Genomic DNA, 25,959 nt, shown 5'->3' with positions numbered 1-25,959 from the left:
TTATTTCATGTACAACTCATACCTGTAGTCCGTACTTGTGTGATCTCTGTCTCACCACCACTGTCTGACTAATAACCTCTACCAGCCGGCCGACCGAGGTGGCCGAGCGGTTCTAGACGCTACAGTCTGAAACCGCGCGACCGCTACGGTCGCAGGTTCGAATCCTGCCTCGGGCATGGATGTGTGTAATGTCCTTAGGTTAGTTAGGTTTAAGTACTTCTAAGTTCTAGGGGACTGATGACCTCAGAAGTTAAGTCCCATAGTGCTCAGAGCCATCTACCACCCGCATCAACTCAGAACTATTTAGATGTACGTTGCATCTCTTCAAACCTCAGACCCGTACCAGCTCAGAGTTGGATGGCCAGGAGTTATCACAGCTTTAACTTGCTTCTCATAATGCCATTGATGAATAGTCGTGCGTGGTGTCGAAAAAATTCAGCATAACGGACAGTTTCGCCATGAGACCTAAAATTCTGTGTTTTCCCGTCGGCAACATGTGAGGACGCGTCAGTGTGCTTGGAGGGACAGCTACTTACGATAAACTAGACCTCCTCTACAAGTGCTCAAACAGGCTGCTTCAAAGCCTTTCCATCACCATCTAGAAGTGATCGTCATTCGGAACAATTTTTGTTAGAGACTACACGTTCGCTGAGGCTTCCTGGAGTCGCTAGGCGTTCTTTCGTATTGGTTATGCTCGTGAAAGACGGCAGGCATAGCCACTCTGCAGCGTTCATATGCCTGCTCCGTATGAAAGGGGTAGGCCCAGTAAAACTTAAGTTCCTGATTCGTTTCTAAAATATCTTCTTCCTCGTGCAGACACTTATTCTTAAGGTTTTCTTGATGAAAATAACTGTATTAATTTACTGGGGTAGGTAGTATGTAGCACCTGGTTAGTAGATACTGATAGCTTGGTGAAATCTCGTCGTCCCAGGGCCGGCTGATATTAAAGGACGCCTAACGCCGCCGAGAAGTTTGAGAATATTTTGTCTCTAACGAAATTTGTGCCTCGTGACGTGATCTATCACCCCTAAACATTTGATGAAAAAATGAAAATATAACCCTGCCGCTACTATTGTAATTTAGTAATCTGTTACCTAAATAACAGAAACCCTGTCTCTATGTTCCACGTATAACCCTCTTAATAAATTTAGTTTAGTTTCCAAATACAGTACACTGTGGGAGGATAGTCCTGTTAATAGGAAAAGCTAACCAATAGAGTTACCCTTTTTACAGGATTTGACCGCGTGTTGTGTCTTATGGATAAGTAGATCAGACTATTCAATTCTTTTCCTGCGACCTTACCCAGCGGTTTGATAGAAACGCAGTATTCTATTGAAGCTAGGACAACTCAGTTCCAAGTTCGTTTCGTGGTTTAAAATATGTATTAACGGTTGCCAGCCTATCCAGGCAATGAGACAGTGAAGTATTGGAAAAGCGGTTGGATCTGAGCACTATGGGAGTTAACATCTGAGGTCATCAGTCCCCTAGAACTACTTAAACCTAACTAACCTAAGGACATCACACACATCCATGCCCGAGGTAGGATTCGAACCTGCGACCGTAGCAGTCTCGCGGTACCGGACTGAAGCGCCTAGAACCGCACGGCCACTGTATGAATTTTGCCTATTTTCTTGCTACTGTTTAAGCTGCTTCTTCAAATAAATATTATTCCACGTAAACAATGTTGGTTATTACGTTTTTGAATTAGAAAAATTCCAGTAGATAACTTCAAGGAAGCAAAAAAAAAAAAAAATATATTGCCAAAGAGGACTTTTAAAAAAGCACTTCCCATAATTAACAAACTTAAATACTAAAATACTTAGATACTAAAGGAAACTCTTTTTATACTGAACATTTCACTTCAAGAAAAGCTCTTTCTTACTGGAATTTACTTTCAAAAGCTACTATTCTTTGAACTAACCCTGTATGGTCATTTAATAGATTCTAGTAACTTGGCTTCACTCTAGTTGAATATTACGTAAGCAAACTTTTGCTATAACACTGTGCAATAGTTAAGAAAACTTTCTCATTATTTACACAAAAACAATTTAAATGGTGACTCTTTCTATTAACTGGGCACTTCGTAAGTGTGTGAAACAGAATACTCGGATTAATCAAACACCAGGAAGGAACCCTATGTAGGTGTTTGATTAGGATGAAATAACAGGGTGAACCAGCTTCTTTAAAGTTCAAGAATGATTATTAAAACACAGTTTAAATTAATGGTTCACGCTGTACAAAAGCATAAAACAAAAAAAAGCTCTTGTATGGTGGCTGTACGCTTGGGTGTGGCGAACAATTATGACTTCTACACCAACACAGTACGGCGTGCAAGTATCTTCAGTATGGGCTCAATTTCTCTTCTTGGCGTCGTTCAGTTTTACATACAGTAGCCCAACAACTCGCAGCAATGCCGCAAGCCGTTTGTAGTCTTCATCTGAGGCATTTTAGTGCAAATTTTAGGGCAAAGCTTCTCCTGCTCCACAAAGGTGTTGCCTCAATCACTGCTGCCTACAGACTGTGTAATTTACTTCCCGCGCTTGCACTAGCTAGCACGCCAATTCGCCCTTTCCACCTTTTCCACTCCCCAGAGCCACTTTCGTTTCAAACAAAAGCACACTGGCTTTTACATAACATCTACTTCTTACATTGTTCCTAAGCGTGACCGTTTCTTACAATTCTCCAATTTATGTCAACATGAACCGTTTATACACAGAAATAATTTTAAATACAAATGTTATCATAAAATTATTTAACGTAATAAACAATTTATATAGTATTTTACATATATTACTCACATACAATGCAAAGAACTTCAACTTCCAGTATAGTACACTTTACTTTACATTCATAGAAAATATACACTACTGGCCATTAAAATTGCTACACCAAGAAGAAATTCAGATGATAAATAGGTATTCATTCGACAAATATATTATACTAGAACTGACATGTGATTACATTTGCATCCAGTTTGGGTGCATTGATCCTAAGAAATCAGTACCCAGAACCACCACCTCTGGCCGTAATAACGGCCTTGATACGCCTGGGCATTGAGTCAAACAGAGATTGGATGGCGTGTGCAGGTACAGCTACCCATGCAGTTTCAACACGATACCACAGTTCATCAAGAGTAGTGACTGGCCAGTTGCTCGGCCACCATTGACCAGACGTTTTCAATTGGTGAGAGATCTGGAGAATGTGCTGGCCAGGGCAGCAGTCGAACATTTTCTGTATCCAGAAAGGCCCGTACAGGACCTGCAACATGTAATCGTGCATTACCCTGCTGAAATGTATGGTTTCGCAGGGATCGAATGAAGGGTAGAGCCACGGGTCGTAACACATCTGAAATGTAACGTCCACTGTTCAAAGTGCCGTCAATGAGAACTAGAGGTGACCGAGACGTGTAACCAGTGGCACCCCATACCATCACGCCGGGTGATACGCCAGTATGGCGATGACGAATACACGCTTCCAATGTGCCTTCACCGTGATGTCGCCAGACACGGATGCGACCATCATGATGCTGTAAACAGAACCTGGATTCATCCGAAAAAATGACGTTTTGCCATTCGTGCACCCAGGTTCGTAGTTGAGTACACCATCGCAGGCGCTCCTGTCTGTGATGCAGTGTCAAGGGTAACCGCAGTCATGGTCTCCAGGCTGATAGTCCATGCTACTGAAAACGTCGTCGAACTGTTCGTGCAAATGATTGTTGTCTTGCGAACGTCCCCATCTGTTGGATCAGGGATCGAGACGTGGCTGCACGATCCGTTACAGCCATGAGGATAAGATGCCTGTCATCTCGACTGCTAGTGATACGAGGCCGTTGGGATCCAGCACGGCGTTCCGTATTACCATCCTGAACCCATCGATTCCATATTCTGCTAAGAGTCATTGGATCGCGACCAACGCGAACAGCGATGTCGCCATACGATAAACCGCAATCGCGATAGGCTACAATACGACCTTTATCAAAGTCGGAAACGTGATGGTACGCATTTCTCCTCCTTATACGAGGCATCACAACAACTTTTCACCAGGCAACGCCGGTCAGCTGCTGTTTGTGTATGAGAAATCGGTTGGAAACTTTCCTCATGTCAATACGTTGTAGGTGTCGCCGCCGGCACCGACCTTGTGTGAATGCTCTGAAAAGCTAATCACTTGCATATCACAGCATCTTCTTCCTTTCGGTTAAATTTCGCGTCTGTAGCAAGTCATCTTCGTGGTGTAGCAATTTTAATGGCCAGTAGTGTAGTACCAATATGCGAATATTTTAAAGCGAAAAAATTATACAAATTTAGATGTACCATAACAAATAGTATTATAAAAAGACGTTGAAATATCCTGTATATGTGAGAGGACTGTGAAACTTAAATTCGGTCGAAGATCTGATATAGACTGTGTTGTAGATTGGACAGTAACTATTGCAAGTTGTATATGGCGTCTATCTTTTCTCTAAAAATATTTTTATGGTGCGAGTCGGCAACCTTTATGTTCCAAGGAGCCATATGTTAAGTCCTCGTTGCTAATGATAAATGGATGGAAGGTAGCCTAAAGGGCCGGCTGGATTGGCCGAGCGGTTCTAGGCGCTACAATCTGGAACCACGCGATTGCTACGGTCGCAGGTTCGAATCCTGCCTCGGGCATGGATGTGTGTGTTGTCATTAGGTGAGTTAGGTTTACGTAGTTCTAAGTTCTAGGGTACTAATGACCTCAGTTGTTGAGTCCCATAATGCTCAGAGCGATTTGAACCTTTTAGCCTAACGGATCTGTCATAATAGAAATCTGGATAGGCATGCTAAAGATTTGTTGCCAAGGTGCATGTTTTAGTCAACTTGTTGCTGAAGAACTGCTACACTGTTGACAATTTGCAGCAGGCGTGGCTAGCTATAAACAGAGGGAGGACATGGGCGTGCGTCTGCGTGCACTGAATGTTTGTCGGTAGAGGTGACTATCAACAGCTTGCTGTAACGTTCGGCACCAACTAGTAACACGGACCTAGTCTCGAACTAGAAGAAGGTGCGCAAGTGCCCGCCATTTATAACACCGTCCTGATGGTCTTCACTGGTCGGCTTCCTGGAGGTTCTTCATTCGGCAGGTCATCATGTTGGTGGCGATGTTCAAACGCCGCTCGTGGCACCGACAGTATCGATAAGCTGCGATACTACAAATATAAAATAAAATTTTAATAAAGCAACGCATTCAGTTCTCAATGCGAAACACCGATACTGTCAGTTTTCGTGGTTGAAGGCAACCGAAGAAAACATGTGAACCTTAACTGTAGACACTAGGGTGCCGTTAATGGTGTGTCGCGCCTCAGATGCACTTCACATCTCATGGATGTGTGTGTTGTCCTTAGGTTAGTTAGGTTTAAGTGTAGTTTGCCAAAGTCTGTGTCTTATAAGTAGAATTGCCCAAGAATCGTTAATAGGTACCAGTCTGAATCACGATAATGTTTTTATTACGGCAATGGACACTAATATAACATTTTCACGTAGGCTGGGGTGTGCATCCAACTTCATGAGCTAAGCCCAGGTTTGCCACATTGTAATGATGCAGATTTGAGGAGCCTGTGTATTTTTTTTCCTTTTCTTTTTCTTCATTTTATGTTATAAACATCTGATCATTATTATCATTGTAGTTTCGTAATTGCAAATCTATGTCTAAATCATGGAGTTCACAGTATCAGTAACCATATTTGTAACGAGAGCTTGCGAAATTGAGGTGGAGTATCGAGAGTGGTAAGTTGGAATCTGGGAAGCAGGTTGTTTGTGACTGCTCGCGGATTTTACATGTTGTGGACACTCTAATGCGAACTGAACTAACACGCAGAGCCGGTGGACAGAGATTACCGGCAGATAAACGATGAACAGTGACGTCTGAGACAGTCTTCCAAGAAGTTTTCGCGAGTGTTACAGACCCTTGCAGCTGCAACAACGAGAACGCGGTATCAGTATGGACTGTATGAGGATTGTGAGTGACAGCAAATAAAAGCGTGGTGATATCATATATGGCAGTGGACGCCATTGTATCATGAGTGCTCAGTTATGTGGAACGTGTTCAAGCCGTGCACAGCTGGGTACCGAAACTCTACGGCATCTAAGTTTCGACAGTGAGTAAAACAGGAAGACAGTAGGAATGCTACCTAAAATGGAAGAATAATTAGCATGGAATCACCAGCTTCATTTCAAGGTAGATGGAAAACATCACCTTCTGTCATTGCTGATGCAGTACCTCGGAATACAGACAATACAAACCCGAGAGATTCTGTGTGATGCAATGATACAAGAAGCAAGCTCCCTCAGGCATTAACTTATGTACTAATCTTTCTCTATTTAAAATAGAAGTCTGACTTACTTTGTAATAAATTTAAAGTTATATGTGTACACCACTACTGTTTCCGCCGCTAACGAAGCCCGCCACCTGGCTAACATACTTTCACTATCAGTTGTGTCAATCTTGTTGGTAAATTTTGTAGTAATGTCGATAACTATTCTAAGCTATTTAAAGCAATTTCCAAAATTATCTTAGTATAATTTTCGTCATAGTAATTTCTACCAAATCTGAGATTATGATATCATCCAAGGTATGCGAGAAGCTACTATAATAATAATTTCTGACTTGTCAATAGCTGACGCCAATGTAGTAAACAAATTGATTGCTAAGGAACATGTGTTTCGTTGTATATCTTTTGCCACTTGAATATGTCTACAATGGAAATGTGGAGTCATATCCTATTGAACTTTTAGTTGTTTGAAAGCATTTCTCTCCTAGTAACCGTGGTAAACGTCAGCGGGTAACCAGACATAATATACGTGAAGTATAATATTCTGAATTTCCATAGGTAACGAAGTGTTTTGGGTTTGGGGAAGAACGTAGGGTCAATATAGGAGTCTATCAGTAAATCAGACCCACTGTATTGGTTCATTGGTTCCGTTATGACTGAAATTCAAATCATTTCTTAATTAATAGATTTAAATAACAAATTTTCATACAACACGAGTTTAGGTCAACACATACACGATCCATTTTACTTTTAAACAATAGGTCGAGCAAACCGTTTTGTTACAACTATAAGTTAGTTTCGAGAGCCCATAAACACATATCTGTCACAATATCTGGTGACAATATATCCCCATGCCCTCCCTGTACAGCTTGGTCCCACCATCGGCTACAATAATTCTCGTAAGGTGTGCCAATTTCTGGCTCGTGTCTCATTGAGACTTGAGACACATCACGTTATAGCACGTCTGATGAAAATTGCATCGATATGCGGGAAGAAATTATCCTTTACACATTCCGTCTGTAGGAAATATCAAGCATTTTGTACGTGCAGCAGCATTTTAGCTCGGACAAGAGGGTTCGATTTCACGCTTTAGCCATTGCCGTTTGAACAAAAAAATGGCTCTGAGCCCTATGGGACTTAACATCGGAGGCCATCAGTCCCTAGAACTTAGAACTACTTAAACCTAACTAACCTAACTAACCAGATTGAAGCGCCTAGAACCGCTCGGCCACTTCGCCCGCCGTATGAACACCTGCTCAAAGAAAACAAAAAGGATGTATGTAGAGTGGGAAAAAAGTACGATATATGGAGGAAAGCTACTGTATAGATAAGGAGGAGATAATAAGAGGGCATAGAATAATGATATGTGAACTAAACTCTTTCGCTAATCCGCGCACACAAGGTACCATTGAGCCATCGATCAGATGTTTCTCACAAATGCACTTTGGTGTTAGGTAAATTGCAGATGGTTTCTTTTGTGGAACGAGTAGCAAAACAGCTGATGGATTCGGTAACATTTGATCTTAGTTTTTAGATACACTGTTAACATCGTTTTCTCTCATCGTTATGGTTGCTTTAATGATGTGCATCCTACAAGTTACAGCAGCTCGTAAAGCCACACGCATAAATGTGGTGTCTAATGTCATAAATGCTACAGCGCTGGTTCTTTAGCCTGTTATTTGCTGTCTCCTGTGTAGCACGTGGGCTGCGACTGGGTGCTCGATTCCGATGCTGCCGACGATCCGTGCGGCGTCTGCAAGGGCAACGGGACCATGTGCCAGAAGGTCGACCACACATTCACCCAGGCCTCGGGAAACGGTAAGTAAGCAAGCTACTGTTGTGCATACTCAGTCACCATGCTCACAAGTAGGAGAACGTGACCGGACACTTAAGCTTCTGTGCCCTCTATTAACAGGAGGGTAATTTTCAGCGGCATGTAGCAACTAATGTAGACTGTTGCTTGAAGCTTCTTGTCTTTCATCACTATCTGACGGAATTGATTGTTTTCTCCGTTATTATTATATTCGTATTTCTGTCGGAGTCAACGGCGACAGCATACGTGAAGAGCTCTTCGTAAGTTCTGTGACCCTGCGCTACTAATAAAGAAGCTACAAAGGTTGGCACCGAATGACCAAACTTCACAAGTTCGTTTTTCAAAACTGCCGTAATTTCGAGTAGTTCGTTACACTCAAAGTAAAGATGTCTTGCATCGTCCTTTTCTCCATAAGAACAGAAACTAGTCTCTACGAAGTGTAGATGTTTGAGAAAACGGCAGTGATTCAGTTTAGATATTAAATAAGCAAGGCTGAGAACGTGCTGCGGTCCAAGGCGCTGCAGTCATGGACTGTGCGGCTGATCCCGGCGGAGGTTCGTGTCCTCCCTCGGGCATGGGCGTGTGTGTGTTTGTCCTTAGGGTAATTTAGGTTAAGTAGTGAGTAAGCGTAGGGACTGATGACCTTAGCTGTTAAGTTCCATAAGATTTCACACACATTTGAACATTTTTTTGAACATACAAAATTCCTGGAAGCTGTTTGCATATGTAAGGGGAAGAGAACTGGTCGGCCACGCACATCTGATGAAACTATCTAGCTTATCCGAGATGCGTTCAGACGGTGCCCTCTGAAGTCCACCATACGGGCAGGGATCCGTTGATTCGTGCGCGGAGTGAAATGGACTACCGTTTCGACGTTTTTCGAGCAAAGCATGTTGCTTATATTGAGTGTATGGTGTACCATTAGTGTGAACAGAAAACTTTGAATCTTCCTCTATCCTGTAATAAGCGCACTGTGTTCCTGTCTTTTATAGTGTGTCTGTAATAAACAATCGAAATTTCTTCTTTCTTTTTGAATCACCGTGTGTTGTGTATCTAGTTCTGAGTAGTTACATGGCCACGATGCCTGCTTTTGCTCGTAATTCGAATAGAACAGTCGTACACAAACTCGGAATGTAGAACAGGCTTACAACAAATTTATTGGTTTTAGAAACATCATTACGAGTATGGATTGCTCCGAAGTCCTGTATTATAACTGAACCCTAATTTTATTATTTAATTGAGCATTGTTGGCAGAAGGAATACCAGTTACTGCCTTCAGCGAAAATAATTTCAGTACGTATGGCATGTTAAAACTGTTCCTAAAAGTCCCTTGAACGTTTCATTGTAAGTAAGCTTTCACTAGATGAGGAAGAGGCCCAATAATACAGAAGCATTCAGTTTGGTCTTCATTGTTAAGTTCGGTTTAATCACTTGTGGATGGAAAATAGGCATAGAGGTACCGCCTCCATACGGAAGTTGGAAGCCCGTTTTCTAAAACTAACAGTACGTTCATTAGAGTGGAGTGCATTACTCCCAAATTCTCTCTCAGCGCTTTGTGCTAATATATGCTAATTTTGTAAAGGCAGCTGTCCGTGACAAATCCGTAACAACAACTGGGAAAGGTGCCACTCAGTGTTATTACTAACCACTTTCTTCTTCTCCAATGAAATTGTCTAATTTTAGTGTCTTCAGGTTTCAGCTACATCAAAACACTAGCTTTGCGCCCGCTGCTACGGTTCACAAATTGTAACACCCAAGCTTTTCATGCTAATTAAGGCGACAGAAGCTTGGTCTTTCCCAAATGCATTTCCGAGCAAAAAGCAATTTTGGTAGCTGGAGTTTTGTTAACAATAACTTTTGTGATCTTGTGGAGATATTTTCATAGCAACTTTCATCCTCTAAAAAATCTTTCTTTTATCTGATAGAGAAATGAAATACCAGTTTTCATAAATTTAGCTTTAAAAATGTTTTAATGTAACTAAATAGTTTCTTAAAAATTTTCGACTCCTATTTCACCCCCTTAGGGGTTCAGTTTCGAAAAACATTGGAACACACATTTTTTTTTAATTTGTAACCGAGACACGTTCATAGGATCTGTCGACCTGGAAAAAGCGTTGGACAATGAAAATGGTGCAAGTTCTTCGAACTTCTGAGAAAAATAAGGGTAAGCTATAAGGAGAGAAAGGCAGTATACAATATGTACAAGAGCCAAGAGGGAATAATAAGAGTGGACAACCAAGAACGAAGTGTTCGTATTGAAAAGGCCGTAAGGCAGGGATGTAATCTTTCGCCCCTACTGTTCAATCTGTATATGGAAGATGCAATGAGGGAAATAAAAGAAAGGTTCAGGAGCGCAATTAAAATTCAAAGTGAAAGGATATCAATGATATGATTCACTAATGACATTGCTATCCTGAGTGAAAGTGAAGAAGAATTACATGATCTGCTGAAGGGAATGAACAGTCTTACGAGTACAGAATATGGACTGACAGTAAATCGAATAAAGATGAAAGTAATGAGAAGTAGCAAAAATGAAAATAGTGAGAAACTTAACTTCAGGATTGATGACCACGAAGTACATGAAATTAAGGAATTCTGCTACCTAGGCAGCAAAATAACCAATGACGGACGGAGCAAGGAGGACATCCCATGCGGGTTAGTACTGGCAAAAAGGGCGTTCCCGGCCAAGAGAAGTCTACTAGTATCAAACATAGGCCTCAATTTGAGGAAGAAGTTTCTGAGAATGTGCGTTTGGAGCACAGCATTGTATGGTAGTGAAACATGGACTGTGGGAAAACAGGAACAGAAGAGAATCGAAGCATTTGAGATGTGGTGCTACACAAGAATGTTGAAAATTAGGTGGACTGATAAGCTAAGGAATGAGGAGGTTCTGCTCAGAATCGGAGAGGATAACACTGACGAGGAGAAGGAGCAGAATGATAGGACATTTGTTGAGACATCTGCGAATGACTTCCATTGTACTAGAGGGAGCTGTAGAGGGCAAGAACTGTAGACGAAGCCAGAGATTAGAATATATCCAGCAAATAACTGAGGACGTTGGTTGTAAAATGAGGTCAAATATCAATGTTCGTAGAAGTAGCTTTGAAAATACTTAAGTAGTTCATTATTAATGATATATTTTCAAAAAAAGCTTTCACCCACTATTTCACCCCCATAGCGTTAAATTTACAAAAATGCTGAAACCCGTATTTCTTTATTTCTGACCGAGAAACCAAATACCAATTTTCGTAGGTCTAGCTTGAAAACTGCCTTAATAGCGACATTTTTTTTTAAAAAACCTTCATGCATTATTTAACTCCCATATGGTTGGAATTTCGGAAAATGCTTGTTTGCCTAGCGGTTTGGGCTGGGCGATAATGAATCAGTCAGTCAGGATATTGCCTTTTACTAAACGTTGTACTTTTGTTAAATTTTAGAGGATTCTGTGAAGAAGTTTTAAACTGAAACTTCCTGGCAGAGTAAAACTGTGTGCCGGACCGAGACTCGAACTCGGGACCAGTTTTAATCTGCCAGGAAGTTTCATATCAGCGCACACTCCGCTGCAGAGTGAAAATCTCATTCTGAAGTTTTAAATTGTTTCTCTACTCACGACAACTGCTTTCTTAAGGTATTTCTCATAACAGATACTCCCAAATTAAGACACTCAGGCGTTTTGCTGAGCTGTAATTTTTTCAGTGCCACTGATTGCTGTAATGCTCAAACTGTTTGTAAAATTACGAGATTTAACTTACAAACAACGTAGATGTCTGTTAGTAAACGAAGCCAATTAAACTGTGCTGTACAACAACATACCCGGCTGGAGTGGTCGAGCGGTTCTAGGCACTACAGTCTGGAACCGCGCGACCCTTACGGTCGCAGGTTCGAATCCTGCCTCGGGCATGGATGTGTGTGATGTCCTTAGGTTGGTTAGGTTTAAGTAGTTCTAAGTTCTAGGGGACTGATGACCTAAGAAGTTAAGTCGCATAGTGCTCAGAGCCATTTGAACCATTTTTACAACAATATATTAATTGTTTTTCTCTTTACGTCTTCTTTACTCTTCACTCAAAGATAAATTTGTTCCAGAATGAAACAATAACGATCTGATGTACATTTACGTAACACCATATATAGAGTACAACTGCAATATTTCTTCAGTACTCTCGACCTCGTTTGTTCTGTTTCATTCTATTTAAAAGATTTTCACGTCTCTTGAACCACTGTAACTGTAACTGACCATTCTCTAATCTTCACCACGTCACAGAGGGTACATACAAGTTAGTTAGTTCTACATCGAAGTTGGAGTTAATAAAATCACAAAATTGATAGTATTATCAGTAAAAATTAATTGAAAGTTAACAGTTAAACTTTTATCGTATTTTAGTTTATATTATTTTCCCGTAATTCCCTTATAAGTGTTATTATTAAACCTTTTGTCCTTCCTGTTACATAACGATCCGCTTGTATTATAACTTCCGACTCTAATAATATTACTTCATTCGAAGAGTCTTATTCTCTCCTATTTTTTGGTTCTTTCCTCTAGTTACGGCCCTGAGAAATAGTTTTAATTTTTCCCAATACGATAACTGTCACTTTTTATCTTCCTCGGATTATGTCGGATTCTTAATACACACTAAAGTGATGTTTTCTTAAAACTATTCATTATGATCAGTGACACACATAGAATTGTCTCTCTAGTCAAAACAGGGTTATATCACGTGCACAATTCTTGATACTGTTGTTAACTCTTAGTCTTATTGAATTCATTATTTTCTTTTGGTTGTCCAGATCTTTTTATTCGAATCTTCTCTTTCTTTTAAATCCATAAAATTTCCGTTTTCTTACTTTCGCGTAAAGATTCTTACGCCTATAGACAGTCTAGTTTTATCATTTTATTTTAATGCCGTAATTAAATCTCAGTGACTATAGACTTCGTTCCCACATATATTTATTTGAGTGATACATTAGTCCATGTCAATCTCCTGGATTCAATTATTTCTCTGTCCTCTTGAATAATTGAAATTTGCAATATTTTAATTTTTTGGAAAAATCGATGCTTTGGGAGTCATTTTCTATAATTGCTATTCGCAGCCAAATTGCGACAACAGTAGAATTTATAATAAAAGAATAGAATTTAATTTATAAAATCGAATCTGTGTATTATTCAGTAAAGTATTTCATGCCAAAAAAAATCAGCATTAGCTATATCAGGCACACCTTGCAACAAGAAACCCTACACCTCTGGCACATGCGATGACACACTTTGGCGCATCTTTGAGAAAGAGCAGATTATGTCCGGTTTAGTATTTCAGTTGCGTGATATTCCGTCTGAATTTGAGAGACCTGTTATTGGTCAGTACAAATGATAGTATAATGCTCACTTGAAGATTCACTAGAATGCGTACGTCGTCGAAGAGAAGGTAACAGGAGGGCCAATCAATGTCCATTTCAATATCTGTAAGAAGATAGTCATCAGAGAGAACACATACATACACTACTGGCCATTAAAATTGCTACACCACGAAGATGACGGGCTACAGACACGAAATTTAACCGACGGGAAGAAGATGCTGTGATATGCAAATGATTAGCTTTTCAGAGCATTCACACAAGGTTGGCGCCGGTGGCGACACCTACAACGTGCTGACATGAGGAAAGTTTACAACCGATTTCTCGTACACAAACAGCAGTTGACCGGCGTTGCCTGGTGAATCGTTGTTGTGATGCCTCGTGTAAGGAGGAGAAACGCGTACCATCACGTATCCGACTTTGATAAAAGTCGTATTGTAGCCTATCGCGATTGCGATTTATCGTATCGCGACATTGCTGCTCGCGTTGGTCGAGATCCAATGAGTGTTAGCAGAATATGGAATTGGTGGGTTCAGGAAGGTAATACGGAACGCCGTGCTGGATTCCAAAGGCCTCGTATCACTAGCAGTCGACATGACAGGCATCTTATCCTCATGGCTGTAACGGATCTCGCAGCCACGTCTCGATCCCTAAGTCAACAGATGGGGACGTTTGCAAGACAACAATCATCTGCACGAACAGTTCGACGACGTTTGCAGCAGCATGGACTATCAGCTCGGAGACCATGGCTGCGTTAACCCTTGACGCTGCATCACAGACAGGAGCGCCTGCGATGGTGTACTCAACTCCGAACCTGAGTGCACGAATGGCAAAACGTCATTTTTTCGGATGAATCCAGGTTCTGTTTACAGCATCATGATGGTCGCATCCATGATTGGCGACATCGCGGTGAACGCACATTGGGAGCGTGTATTCGTCATCGCCATACTGGCGTATCACCCGGTGTGATGGTATGGGGTGCCATTGGTTACACGTCGCGGTCACCTCTTGTTCGCATTGACGGCACTTTGAACAGTGGACGTTACATTTCAGATGTGTTACGACCCGTGGCTCTACCCTTCATTCGATCCCTGCGAAACCCTACATTTCAGCAGGATAATGCACGATTACATGTTGCAGGTCCTGTACGGGCCTTTCTGGGTACAGAAAATGTTCGACTGCTGCACTGGCTAGCACATTCTCCAGATCTCTCACCAATTGAAAACGTCTGGTCAATGGTGGCCGAGCAACTGGCTCGTCACAATACGCCAGTCACTACTCTTGATGAACTGTGGTATCGTGTTGACGCTGCATGGACAGCTGTACGTGTACACGCCATCCAAGCTCTGTTTGACTCAATGGCCATGCGTATGAAGGCCGTTATTACGGCCAGAGGTGGTTGTTCTGGGTACTGATTTGTCGGGATCTATGCACCCAAACTGGATGCAAATGTAATCACATGTCAGTTCTAGTATAATATATTTGTCCAATGAATACCCGTTTATCATCTGCATTTCTTCTTGGTGTAGCAATTTTAATGGCCAGTAGTGTACATACCAGTTAGCGACCACATAGGGAGACGTAGCTCACAGCGAGAACAGCGGTAAAAGTCCAGTAGTGAGACGTTCCGCAAGCATGCTGTAGGGAAGCAGCCTACTCACGCTGTAGTAAATTCACATCAGTTTCCATTGTGTGCCAGCCAGTCTGCTGTAACTAGCTCTGACGTCATAAATGTTGCGCAATACCTTAAAATTCAAGCAAATGATCTGAAACTTTTCCAGCATGTAAGGAATAATACTAAATTAATGTGTATTAAATATCAGTGCGATAACTTCAGCCATTTTTGTAATTTGGACGTTTTTCTAAAAAAATAATTGGCGCAACAGAAAGGAGCTAGAGACTTCAAAATTTATATTTAGACTCATCTTTCATAATGATTTAATAAAAACAGTACTTTGGATTTCACAGGTTAAGACTTTAGTGGAAATTCATGATTTTCTGGTTTTCATCTCAAAACTGAAGGAAGCAAGATAGATTAAGTAGGCTAATGAATAAGACTAGGATGTTTAGATTTAAATAGGTTGGAGGTCCGCTATGACTATGAAGATGTGAAAAGTTTCTTTTGAATACCTATAAAATTATAGCGATAGCGGATCTCAAAAGGACCAGTTCAGAGCTCATCTGCTGCGTGCAGCGTAACTTAATTATTTCTCTCGCCCAAGATAATTAACTTAGCCACGTCATAATTTTATTATAAATACTTACCTGCGTGCTAAATGCACGATTAAATTAACAGCTTCATAAGCCATCAGCAAAAGAAGCTATAAATTATTATGTAACTTGAAGTGGTGCGTTACTAGCCCAGCGGCCAGTCGTGAGAGCCAAGTTAGAGCCGGCGTTCTCTTAGCCGTCCGCACCGAGGCTATATATATAAGAGCACTGCGCGAGTAAGGAAGGCCCCAGTTCTCTCCAGACACTGAATAGCACGTCAGCTGTGTCGGGAGTCGCTTCGCTACGGTAGCGCTGCTACAAACTGCCTCGGGTGCCGTATTGAGTTACGATGTATACGCGTAACTGTGAAAACATTTCAAATGAAGGATTATTTTGGAATGATTTTCATTATCTAGCTTCAGTTTGCGTGTTGTTGTATTTTCACGTGCCGTCGCGGGACAGACATTCTACCAATCATTTTAGCGTGGCGTTTGATGAGATTTTCTCATCAAATTTTGGCGAGCATTCTTTTGACATTCAATTCGGACATTTATAGTTGCATCAGCGAATTAGACTCTGAACTGCTCTGTTTGTTAGGCTGTTGGGATAATTGTGATGTTATCAGTGAATTTCAGAATATACTCAACTATTTTGGAAAATTGTTTTTGATTAGAAATCCCGAACCATCTCCTACTTCTTCAGAGCTATAAGCTGCAGCTATAATAATATTCTCAGGTTAAGTGGGCACTAGGAACTCTCATTACAGGCTCCACGTTTCGTTAAATCACTTTCTGGGTGCCAAAAAGCAAAGAGAGAGCCAGTGTTGAGAACGGCGAAAGACAGCATTATACAACATTCCAAAAGCCGGGAAGTGCAGTGTTTTTCCCACGTTTAAATAACAAACTCTATTTCACAAGCAATTTGCTTATACTCACTCGCCGCCCCACATATGGTGCATCGGCCGGGAAATCAACTAAGTGAAAGCGATTTTAACTATTCGGATTCGCGAGTGGAATGCGACACGCAGCTGAGTAATAGAACAGTGAAAGTGTTACGTGGGCATGTGGACGACGCAATTGAATTAACAACGCATCTGGATTGACGGAGCTGGCACTGAGTCTAGCGGTGCTGCCGGCATCGCGAGAAGCCAGTTTCGCCGTACCGCAGTCGTCCGCCACAGCAGCCGGGGCCGCGCCTGCAGTTGCGGGCCACGCGAATACACAACAGCCGTCGGAGAGCCGTCTGCAGTTCAACGTGCCACGTCGCATCAGGAATCCTGGTACGCTGCGCCGGCAACGACAACGTCTTGCAGAAGGAACTAAGTTAAGTGAAAAACTGTTTAAAATTTTACTAACCTGCACTAAAAGACTGTCTGCGATGGAACCGCCAAAAGAAACTGAGGTTAAGCTTAAATCAGAACCTATGTCTGTTGAAGGAACTGTAAATCCAGACAACGGTTCAAGTGTAAATATGCATAAAAGTGGTAATGTTAAAGTAAAATATGAAGTATTATCTCCTGACAGTAGTGTGGGAAGGGGTAATGATTCAATAATAGAGACCCCTGTAGTAAATCAGAAAGTAGAAATTGTAAATTTATTGGATGATAGTTTCTCTGATGAATTAAAAATGAAACAGTCATCAGAGATGGTAGAGTTTAAGAAGGAGAAGTTAGATAGGACTAATCAATCAGAAGTTTCATTTAATTTTGATGATTCTGGTGTTGGAGCTAGTTTTTCGTCACCTGAGTGTGATAAAAAGCCAGCTAGTGAGCAACCCAAAAATGCTGGGGCTGTTGATTTAAATGTTATATTACAAGCAATAGCTGCCAGTAATGCAAAAATGACAGCTGATTTAAAATCTGAAATAAGTGAACAGGTCAAAAGCAGTAATGCTGAATTAAAATCTGATATAATTGAGGTAAATAACAGGATTGTGGCCAGTCAAACTAATTTTAATAAAAGATTGGAGATAATGAACGATACCTTCAAGGCTGGTTGCAATAAGTTGAAAGAGGATCTAGACAGTTTGAATTATAAAATTGATTACAACCATGAGGATATTAAGAAAAAGGTTGCTCAACAATTTTCTGAAATGTATAAAACAGTTAAATCTGAAGTTGCTGAGGTTCGCAAAGACTTCCAAATGGAAGATGCGAAGCTGGAGCACAAATTAACAGAAAAGATCGAGTCGGAATCTGAACTGTGCTCAGATAGATTTAAAGATGTTAATATTAAAGTAAACATATGTCAAGCAGACGTAGATGCAATCAAAAGTGATACTACTCATATTGTACAAAGAGTAGATAATGTTGAATTGACAGTAGAAAATATCAGTACTAACATTGCTAACATTGAGAGTAAAGTAGCTTCAGTAACTTCTGGTAATGGTAGTGTACAACAAGTTGTAGCTGCAAACGCCGCATTTATCGGGTGTCGGCAGTTCTTGCGGTTTGATCCAGATAAAAATATCCACCCGCTAGATTTTTGGAACGATTTTGAAGATGTAATTCCACCAAATTGGTCTGAACGAGAGAAAATCTCATTTATTAAAAGCCATTTAGCAGGTGACGCCTTGCGTTGGTCCGCTGATGTTATGTTGAAGTGTAAAACTTTAGCGGAGTTTAAAACAGCTTTCATTAATGAATATTGGTCTAGTAATAAGCAAAATGAAGTGTTAAGAGAATTTTGGAGTGGAAAACGCTTCAGTGCAGGCAAGGAATCAATTAAAGAATTTGCTAGGTCATGGATTTCACGTTTGTCACATTTGGCGGAAAAGCTAAAGCCAGAAATGATTATATTAGGTCTTGAAGCCAAACTGCCATGGTATTGGCAAACCAGAATTATATCGGCCCCTAGAGACAATCTTGATCGTTTCATTGAATATTTGGAACGTGTAGAACGTGTTGCTGCCAATGAGGAGCAGGCACGTAATAACAGAAATGCCACTAACAATAATAGTAATTTTAGGAATGAGCAAAATGGTAATGTAAACATCAGAACAGTAGGTATTCGCCATCCTAAGAGAGGTAGGAATTGGGGAAATAATTATCAGAACCAACAATGGCGTCCAAGAGATAATAATTTTGTTCCGAACAGAAATATGCATGTAAGCAACAGTACGGAAAGCAATGCTGTGCCAGTCAATTGTAATGAAACTAAAGAAAACAGCAATAGGCCGAGGCAGGAAAACTAGTTCCCGTCTATGAGGACACTGGCGCTCACCAGGCGGTTACTTTTCCTAAGCCAGTAGTTAAGGGAATTGGTAAGACAGATCAGAATACTCAAACTGAACATGTGGATGAAGAGTCGGTAGCATCTAAAGATACAACAGAAATATTAGATCACTCACAGTATTTGATAGATACCGTGTTAGAAACGCTTTCTAAGTGGGAAGAGAAAGAGAAGGCGCAGCAGTGTAACAATAGGGAAGAGCTACAAAATATTGAATTGACAGGTGAAGAAGCAGAAGAAATTCATGCTTATATTTACGATGAGGATGATGTGCTCTTATCTAAAGTGCCTGTGCAGGATGTTGATAATGTACTAATAGACTTAGGACAGGAGATAAGTGAGAATGTAGAGGGTAGGCTGTTGAAGGTCGATGAACCCAGTAGCTGTGACCAGTTGTCACTTGAGAAGGAAACTGACGATAATGGTAAAAGTGGTTTAGCTGTAACTAGTGCTATGCCCGGTCTGGAGACGCAGAATCGCTCAGACTACAGTAATTTGGGTTATGTTCAGCAAACTAAATGTAATGAAGTTGTGCAGTGTTTCGATTTAAAATTAATAGACCGACTGGAAAAGGCAGCTGAAAATGTAATTCAGGAAACCCCTACACACTGTGACCTAAATGTAATGAAGACAGATGTCAATCACTTTAGTTGGAGGCAAATCAAAAAGGAACTACTAGATGAATTAGAGGAACCACCTGTACAACCTAGAATAAGCCACCCTATAATAATAGTAAATATGTTGGGTATCAATGTACGTTGTCTCTTAGACAGTGGAAGTGAGGTAAGTGCAATATCTCAGTCCTTCTTTGATGCATTACCTGGTAAAGATAAGCTTACAGTAATGAGAGTATCAGGACTAAGAATAATTGGTGCTACTGGCAAGGTTTCAAAAACGGTAAAGCAAGAAGCTTTACTACCCTTTAACATTAATGGTAATTTAATAGATCATCCATGTTTAATTGTAAACAATCTCAGTATTGAGGTTTTAATTGGCATAGATTTCTTGTCAAAATATCAGAGTGTTGTGGACTTTGAGAACAGCCAATTAAAAATGGTCTTACCAATAACCGGAGTAATTATAGTACCTTTTAGTGATAAGCATGTAGTAACTGATCATGAAACTTGGGAGTTGCCTATAAGAATTTTGAAAAATAGGAGGTATTGGGACGAAGGTGTTAATCTTAGTAACAATAAGCTGAACACAGAAGAAGAAGAAGCAATTATTTTGGACAAAATAGAAGCTAAATTGCAGGAAATAGATAAGATTTCAGACAATCAAAAGGAAGAACTGAGACAGGTTTTAAAAAGGCATCATAAGGTATTTTCAGATCGACCTGGCATAGTCAAAGGTTATGAATGTCAATTAAAAGTGAAACCCGGCGAAGTGTTCTTCAGGAAGCCATACCAAATACATGTAGCTAGGAAGGAGGCGGTTCGAAAGGAAATACAGAGAATGCTGGAGTGGGGTGTGATTGAGAAAGCGGTCAGTGAGTACAATAATCCTCTTGTTGTTGTACCAAAAAGAGACGGGAGTGTCAGATTGGTCTTGGACGCTCGTTGGTTAAATGAAATAGTGGTTAGGGAAAGTGATAGACCGCAGAATATGGACGAATTATTGCAAAAATTCCGGGGAGTAAAATTCTTAACTTCTATGGACATCACGTGTGGATATTGGAACTTGCCACTGGCGGAGAGTTCAAGGAAGTACACAGCTTTCTTGTACGAAGGAGTTTGTTACCAATACCGTGTGGTACCTTTCGGACTTAATATCTCTGTTTGTGCTTTCGTACGTGTGATGTGCCATGTTTTAGGACCAGCTTTAAGTAATAAAATAACAGTCTACGTAGATGATCTGTTAATAGCAACTCCTACCTGGGAAGAACACATAGCTTTATTAGAGGAAGTGTTAGAGGCTATTGAGAGAGGTGGCATGAAACTAAAGATTGAAAAGACAGAGTGCGTTAAAGAGGAAATAGGTTTCTTGGGATATAGGATAAGTGGAAAAGGTATTCTGCCTGACCCAGGCAAGCTAGCAGTCATTGAAAAATTTGAGGCTCCCAGAAACAAGAAGCAGTTGAGATCAATGTTCGGTCTTTTCGGCTTCTATAGGCGTTTTGTTAGTGACCAGGCTTTTAATGCTCCCTGTCTTCACCTCCTGCTGAAAAAGAATACCCCTTGGGTTTGGACAGCAGAATGTCAACAGGCGTTTGAGGTGCTTAAACAATCTTTAATTAATAGTCCAATTTTACATCATCCTGATTTTGAAAAGCCATTCTGTATGTCTGTTGATGCTAGTGGCTATGGTATAGCTGTGGAAATATTCCAGGTAGAAATAGAGAACGAGCAAGAGGTGCACAAGACTATGGCTTTCGCAAGTCGATCTTTACAGGCAGCAGAGAGAGATTATGGCATCTCCGAACTGGAAGCATTAGCCATTGTATTTGGAGTACAAAAGTTTGAGCAGTATTTATTAGGTCACAAGATAATTGTTTACAGTGACCATAAGGCGTTGACCTTTTTAAAAACCTGTAAGTTGAGGAATTCTCGGTTGGTAAGATGGTCATTGTATCTCCAGCAGTTTGACCTTGAGGTTAGATATATTCAAGGGAAAGACAATCTGGTAGCTGATGGGTTATCTAGAAGTGCGGAGCTCTGTGATGACGCGGGGATTACAGCAACAGACCTAAATGAAGTCCGAATGTTTGCATTGCACGAAGTAAAGGAAGAAGGTGCATTAAAGAGAGTGATTAAGAACTTGAGACGTGAGCAGAATGCAGATGACCAACTGAAATTAGTGAAGAGCTATTTAGGAAATGCGAACTATCCTAAGGTTTCACAATACTATTGTTTGCATAAAGGTATTCTGTTTAGGAGGAAAAAGATAGGTGTTTCTGAGTGGAAGCTGTGCTTTCCCTCACAACATGTAGACTTGCTAATCGACTATGTACACCTGAGGTATGGGCACTACGGTGCAAAGAAGTGCATTGCAAAATTAAAGGATAAGGTTGTGTTTGACAACATGTACCGCCGTGTGGCCAAGCGTCTAGCATCTTGCGTAGTGTGCCAGAAGGTCCGTGCTGCTAACAGCAGAATACAAGGGGATATGCATTCAGTAGAGCCCACTGAAACCCTAGAATTACTGGTTTGTGATTTGTTTGGCCCTCTTCCTGTTTCGAGAGGTGGTTGTACCCATGTTTTTGTTGCTGTGGATGGATTCAGTAAATATGTTAAGCTATACCCAATTAAAAGAGCGAATGCAAAAACATTGGTTGAAAAGTTGGAAAAAGACTTCTTCGTGAACGTTGGCGTTCCGAAGAATTTGCTGTCAGACAATGGGCCTCAATTTACTTCTGATAGATTTAAGGAATGTCTAGATAAGGCCGGCGTGAAACATCTGAAAATATCTGCGTATTTCCCCCAAGGAAATACGAGTGAACGTATTATGAGGGAATTGAATAGGCTTTGTAGAACTTATTGTGCTCGAAAACACTCAAGTTGGGCAGAGCACATTAAGTATTTTGAGAATGTAATTAACAACTTAAGACATGATGCAACTGGTTTTGCACCTTGCGAATTGATGTTTGGCCAAGAACCTCACAATGTGATAGCAGATATGGTAGAATTCCCTATTCTAACGCAAATATCCACAGATGAAAAGAAACTAAAGGCTAGGGCTAATATGAGAAAAAGAGCGTTGGAAAGGAAGAAGCGGCATGACGCAAAAGCTGTACCTACTAGCTTTGAAATAGGTCAATTAGTCCTTGTTAAAACCAAAGAAAAATCCAAGAAGGTAAATGCAGAAACAAAGAAATTCATGTTCGTATACCAAGGACCTTTCAGGATCATAGGAAAACCACATGCCAATGCATATAGGCTAGAATACCCTAAAAGTAAGAAGCTATTAGGTCTAAGGAACGTGATTGACCTAAAGAGATTCATAGGCAGCCAATGAAGGCTGTAGGGAGGAGGTTGTTCTGTAACCTCTACACAGTGTGGCAGCTGTGCAGTCCCAGCTGTGTGAGATCTTCTTTCCCTTTCAGATCTCACTCATTCTTCATCTTTCCTATCCACCAAAATTTAGATCTCTTCTTTCAGACATGAAATTTTTCTGTCATGACTATTAGGCCATGAGTTATGTTACCATTCTATCTACCGATCAGTGAAGAAAGATACCTAATGTGATAAACTGAATAGTGACAAACAATAGAGAAGTATGACGTAATTAAGATACAAATGTATTTGAGTAACAATTATGTGTAGTACCCTGGTAATATAGTAAGTACAAAGTGTTGTTTGGTTGGAAATGGTCCATCAACAGTAATTTAAAAAGATGTATGAATTCGTGTACAAGCAGAATCTGAAGTGGTAACGAAACCTAGTGGATACATTAGAGCTAACTAATAAATAATAAGAAAGAGATTGCTAAGTGTTATGAAAAATATGCAGATAAGTTGTAAGTTTAAACTCACCTGATGTAGCAAGGAAAGGCAGTGTAATAGAAGTGAGCAGTGTTTGTGGTTGAGTCATGAAGGACACGTCCCTGAAGTATTTATAAGGTTGGAGCTGGCCATTATTTTAGTGTAGTGCGTGACAGGATACACCTACGTGTATTGAGGTTATGAGTTGGAGGCGTGAATGCGACCATAGGTACCCTTATGTTAAATGAGACAGAGCAGCTCATGGTGTCCTATAGGTTTAAGGAATTTAGCATTACGCTCGTCCATAATTACTTGATGCACTTTAGTGGTAGGTCCGAGAGAGACTACCTGAGGTTTCAGCATCCGATCGAGTGGAAATGGATTGCCACGTGAGCAAACTAATCAGCCGCAATACACTATGAATATGAAATAAATGTGCTATCCTGTGCTTTAAATATTAATAGAGTGAGTGTTAAATAAGTACATACACTAGCAAAATAAATAAGTAACATAATGGCAGACGTGAAACATTAATTTTAGCTCAGCATAAATACATTTCAAAGTAAGTAAGTACCTAATTGCAGATGTGGAACTAAAACAACAGCAGAGGACCAATAAGTGGATTTTGTAGTCAACTAAACGTAGTGTGTTTTAAACACTCAGAACTGTACTATTACCAAAAGTTACTCACATGTACAAAGAAGCTGAGAAAACAACCACTAATCAAATATACTCATACTATCTCTACGAATAAGGTAATCAAAGATGAGTCAGTTAAGTAAATAAAATGCAGATTTGTCAGGAATGTACCGAGCATTGGTTCAGTGTTCCGGCCCAAAAATAATAAATTGATGTTAAATAGGATTCATGATTGTATGCCTTGAGCATAGATTTTCTCTAGTACGTGACTAACGGCGTTTTGAGCCATTTATTTACCGATTTTATGACATTTAAGTAACCGCAAGAGTAATGTTGAAAAAAAAAAGTTCTGTTAACTTTGTTCCAGTAATATATTGGAAGTTAAAATGTATATAACCCCATTTCATTGTGACCCACCCTTAGATATTAAGTGAACAGAGTCTGAGGCACTCTTTTGTTTGTTCTACAGGACAAACCAGATAATGGCAGCCTGGTAGCTGCGTGAAAGCGTGGAGTGACTTGGACACAACTCACAGTGACCCTCCCCTTTCCCCCATGTAAGTTAGAGAGAACGTGAAGGACGCACACCATAGCAACTTCCCCTCCTCTACCCTTGTGAATGGAAGTGTAGGACGCCAGCCAAAGCGGCTACAACCACGTGTGTAAAAATTATTTGTGAACTTTCTTTCAGTTTTAGAAAAGACTGCTAAGAGATAATCATCTGTTTATGTATCATGTTATTTTCTTTGAATTTGTGTATGTAAAAATGTATGTAGTGTATTTAATGGATCTAAGATTTTCATAATTTTTCAATTCGTATGTGTTTGTTTGTCTAAGGCAATATGTATGCAAAAAAAATTTCATTGATTTTGCTTAAAATTTTGAGTAATGACATTGTTTAAAAGGCAGTGAACATGCCCACAATTTAAATAATTAATGTAGATAATCAGTTTTCTTTAATGTTTCTACATGTTTATATTTCAATTTTGATTTTTTTATAGGGAGTTAAACTGTACTCTTGCTTCCCTTTTTGTAATTAAATTTTTTTTTCATTCATTAATATTCATAAACAAAAAATTTAAGTAGAGGGTGATGTAGGGAAGCAGCCTACTCACGCTGTAGTAAATTCACATCAGTTTCCATTGTGTGCCAGCCAGTCTGCTGTAACTAGCTCTGACGTCATAAATGTTGCGCAATACCTTAAAATTCAAGCAAATGATCTGAAACTTTTCCAGCATGTAAGGAATAATACTAAATTAATGTGTATTAAATATCAGTGCGATAACTTCAGCCATTTTTGTAATTTGGACGTTTTTCTAAAAAAATAATTGGCGCAACAGAAAGGAGCTAGAGACTTCAAAATTTATATTTAGACTCATCTTTCATAATGATTTAATAAAAACAGTACTTTGGATTTCACAGGTTAAGACTTTAGTGGAAATTCATGATTTTCTGGTTTTCATCTCAAAACTGAAGGAAGCAAGATAGATTAAGTAGGCTAATGAATAAGACTAGGATGTTTAGATTTAAATAGGTTGGAGGTCCGCTATGACTATGAAGATGTGAAAAGTTTCTTTTGAATACCTATAAAATTATAGCGATAGCGGATCTCAAAAGGACCAGTTCAGAGCTCATCTGCTGCGTGCAGCGTAACTTAATTATTTCTCTCGCCCAAGATAATTAACTTAGCCACGTCATAATTTTATTATAAATACTTACCTGCGTGCTAAATGCACGATTAAATTAACAGCTTCATAAGCCATCAGCAAAAGAAGCTATAAATTATTATGTAACTTGAAGTGGTGCGTTACTAGCCCAGCGGCCAGTCGTGAGAGCCAAGTTAGAGCCGGCGTTCTCTTAGCCGTCCGCACCGAGGCTATATATATAAGAGCACTGCGCGAGTAAGGAAGGCCCCAGTTCTCTCCAGACACTGAATAGCACGTCAGCTGTGTCGGGAGTCGCTTCGCTACGGTAGCGCTGCTACAAACTGCCTCGGGTGCCGTATTGAGTT

At 40.3% G+C, this 25,959-nt stretch overlaps 1 protein-coding gene across 1 annotated transcript in view; it reads left to right on the top strand.

The window, feature by feature from the left end:
* The window catches only part of LOC126095631 (A disintegrin and metalloproteinase with thrombospondin motifs 7-like), a gene marked incomplete at its 5' end in the record, with an annotated part of 619,647 nt that overhangs the window by 501,309 nt on the left and 92,379 nt on the right, over positions 1-25,959 (top strand). Inside the window, one exon of the mRNA XM_049910395.1 lies at positions 7,987-8,107. Within this exon, the coding sequence (XP_049766352.1) occupies positions 7,987-8,107 (121 nt within the window). The remainder of the gene's footprint in view (positions 1-7,986; positions 8,108-25,959) is intronic.

This window comes from Schistocerca cancellata, chromosome 8, assembly GCF_023864275.1.
Source record: "Schistocerca cancellata isolate TAMUIC-IGC-003103 chromosome 8, iqSchCanc2.1, whole genome shotgun sequence".
In the NCBI taxonomy this organism is placed as follows: domain Eukaryota; kingdom Metazoa; phylum Arthropoda; class Insecta; order Orthoptera; family Acrididae; genus Schistocerca; species Schistocerca cancellata.
Note: the sequence above shows the minus strand (reverse complement) of the source record. Positions and strands in the feature narration are given on the sequence as shown.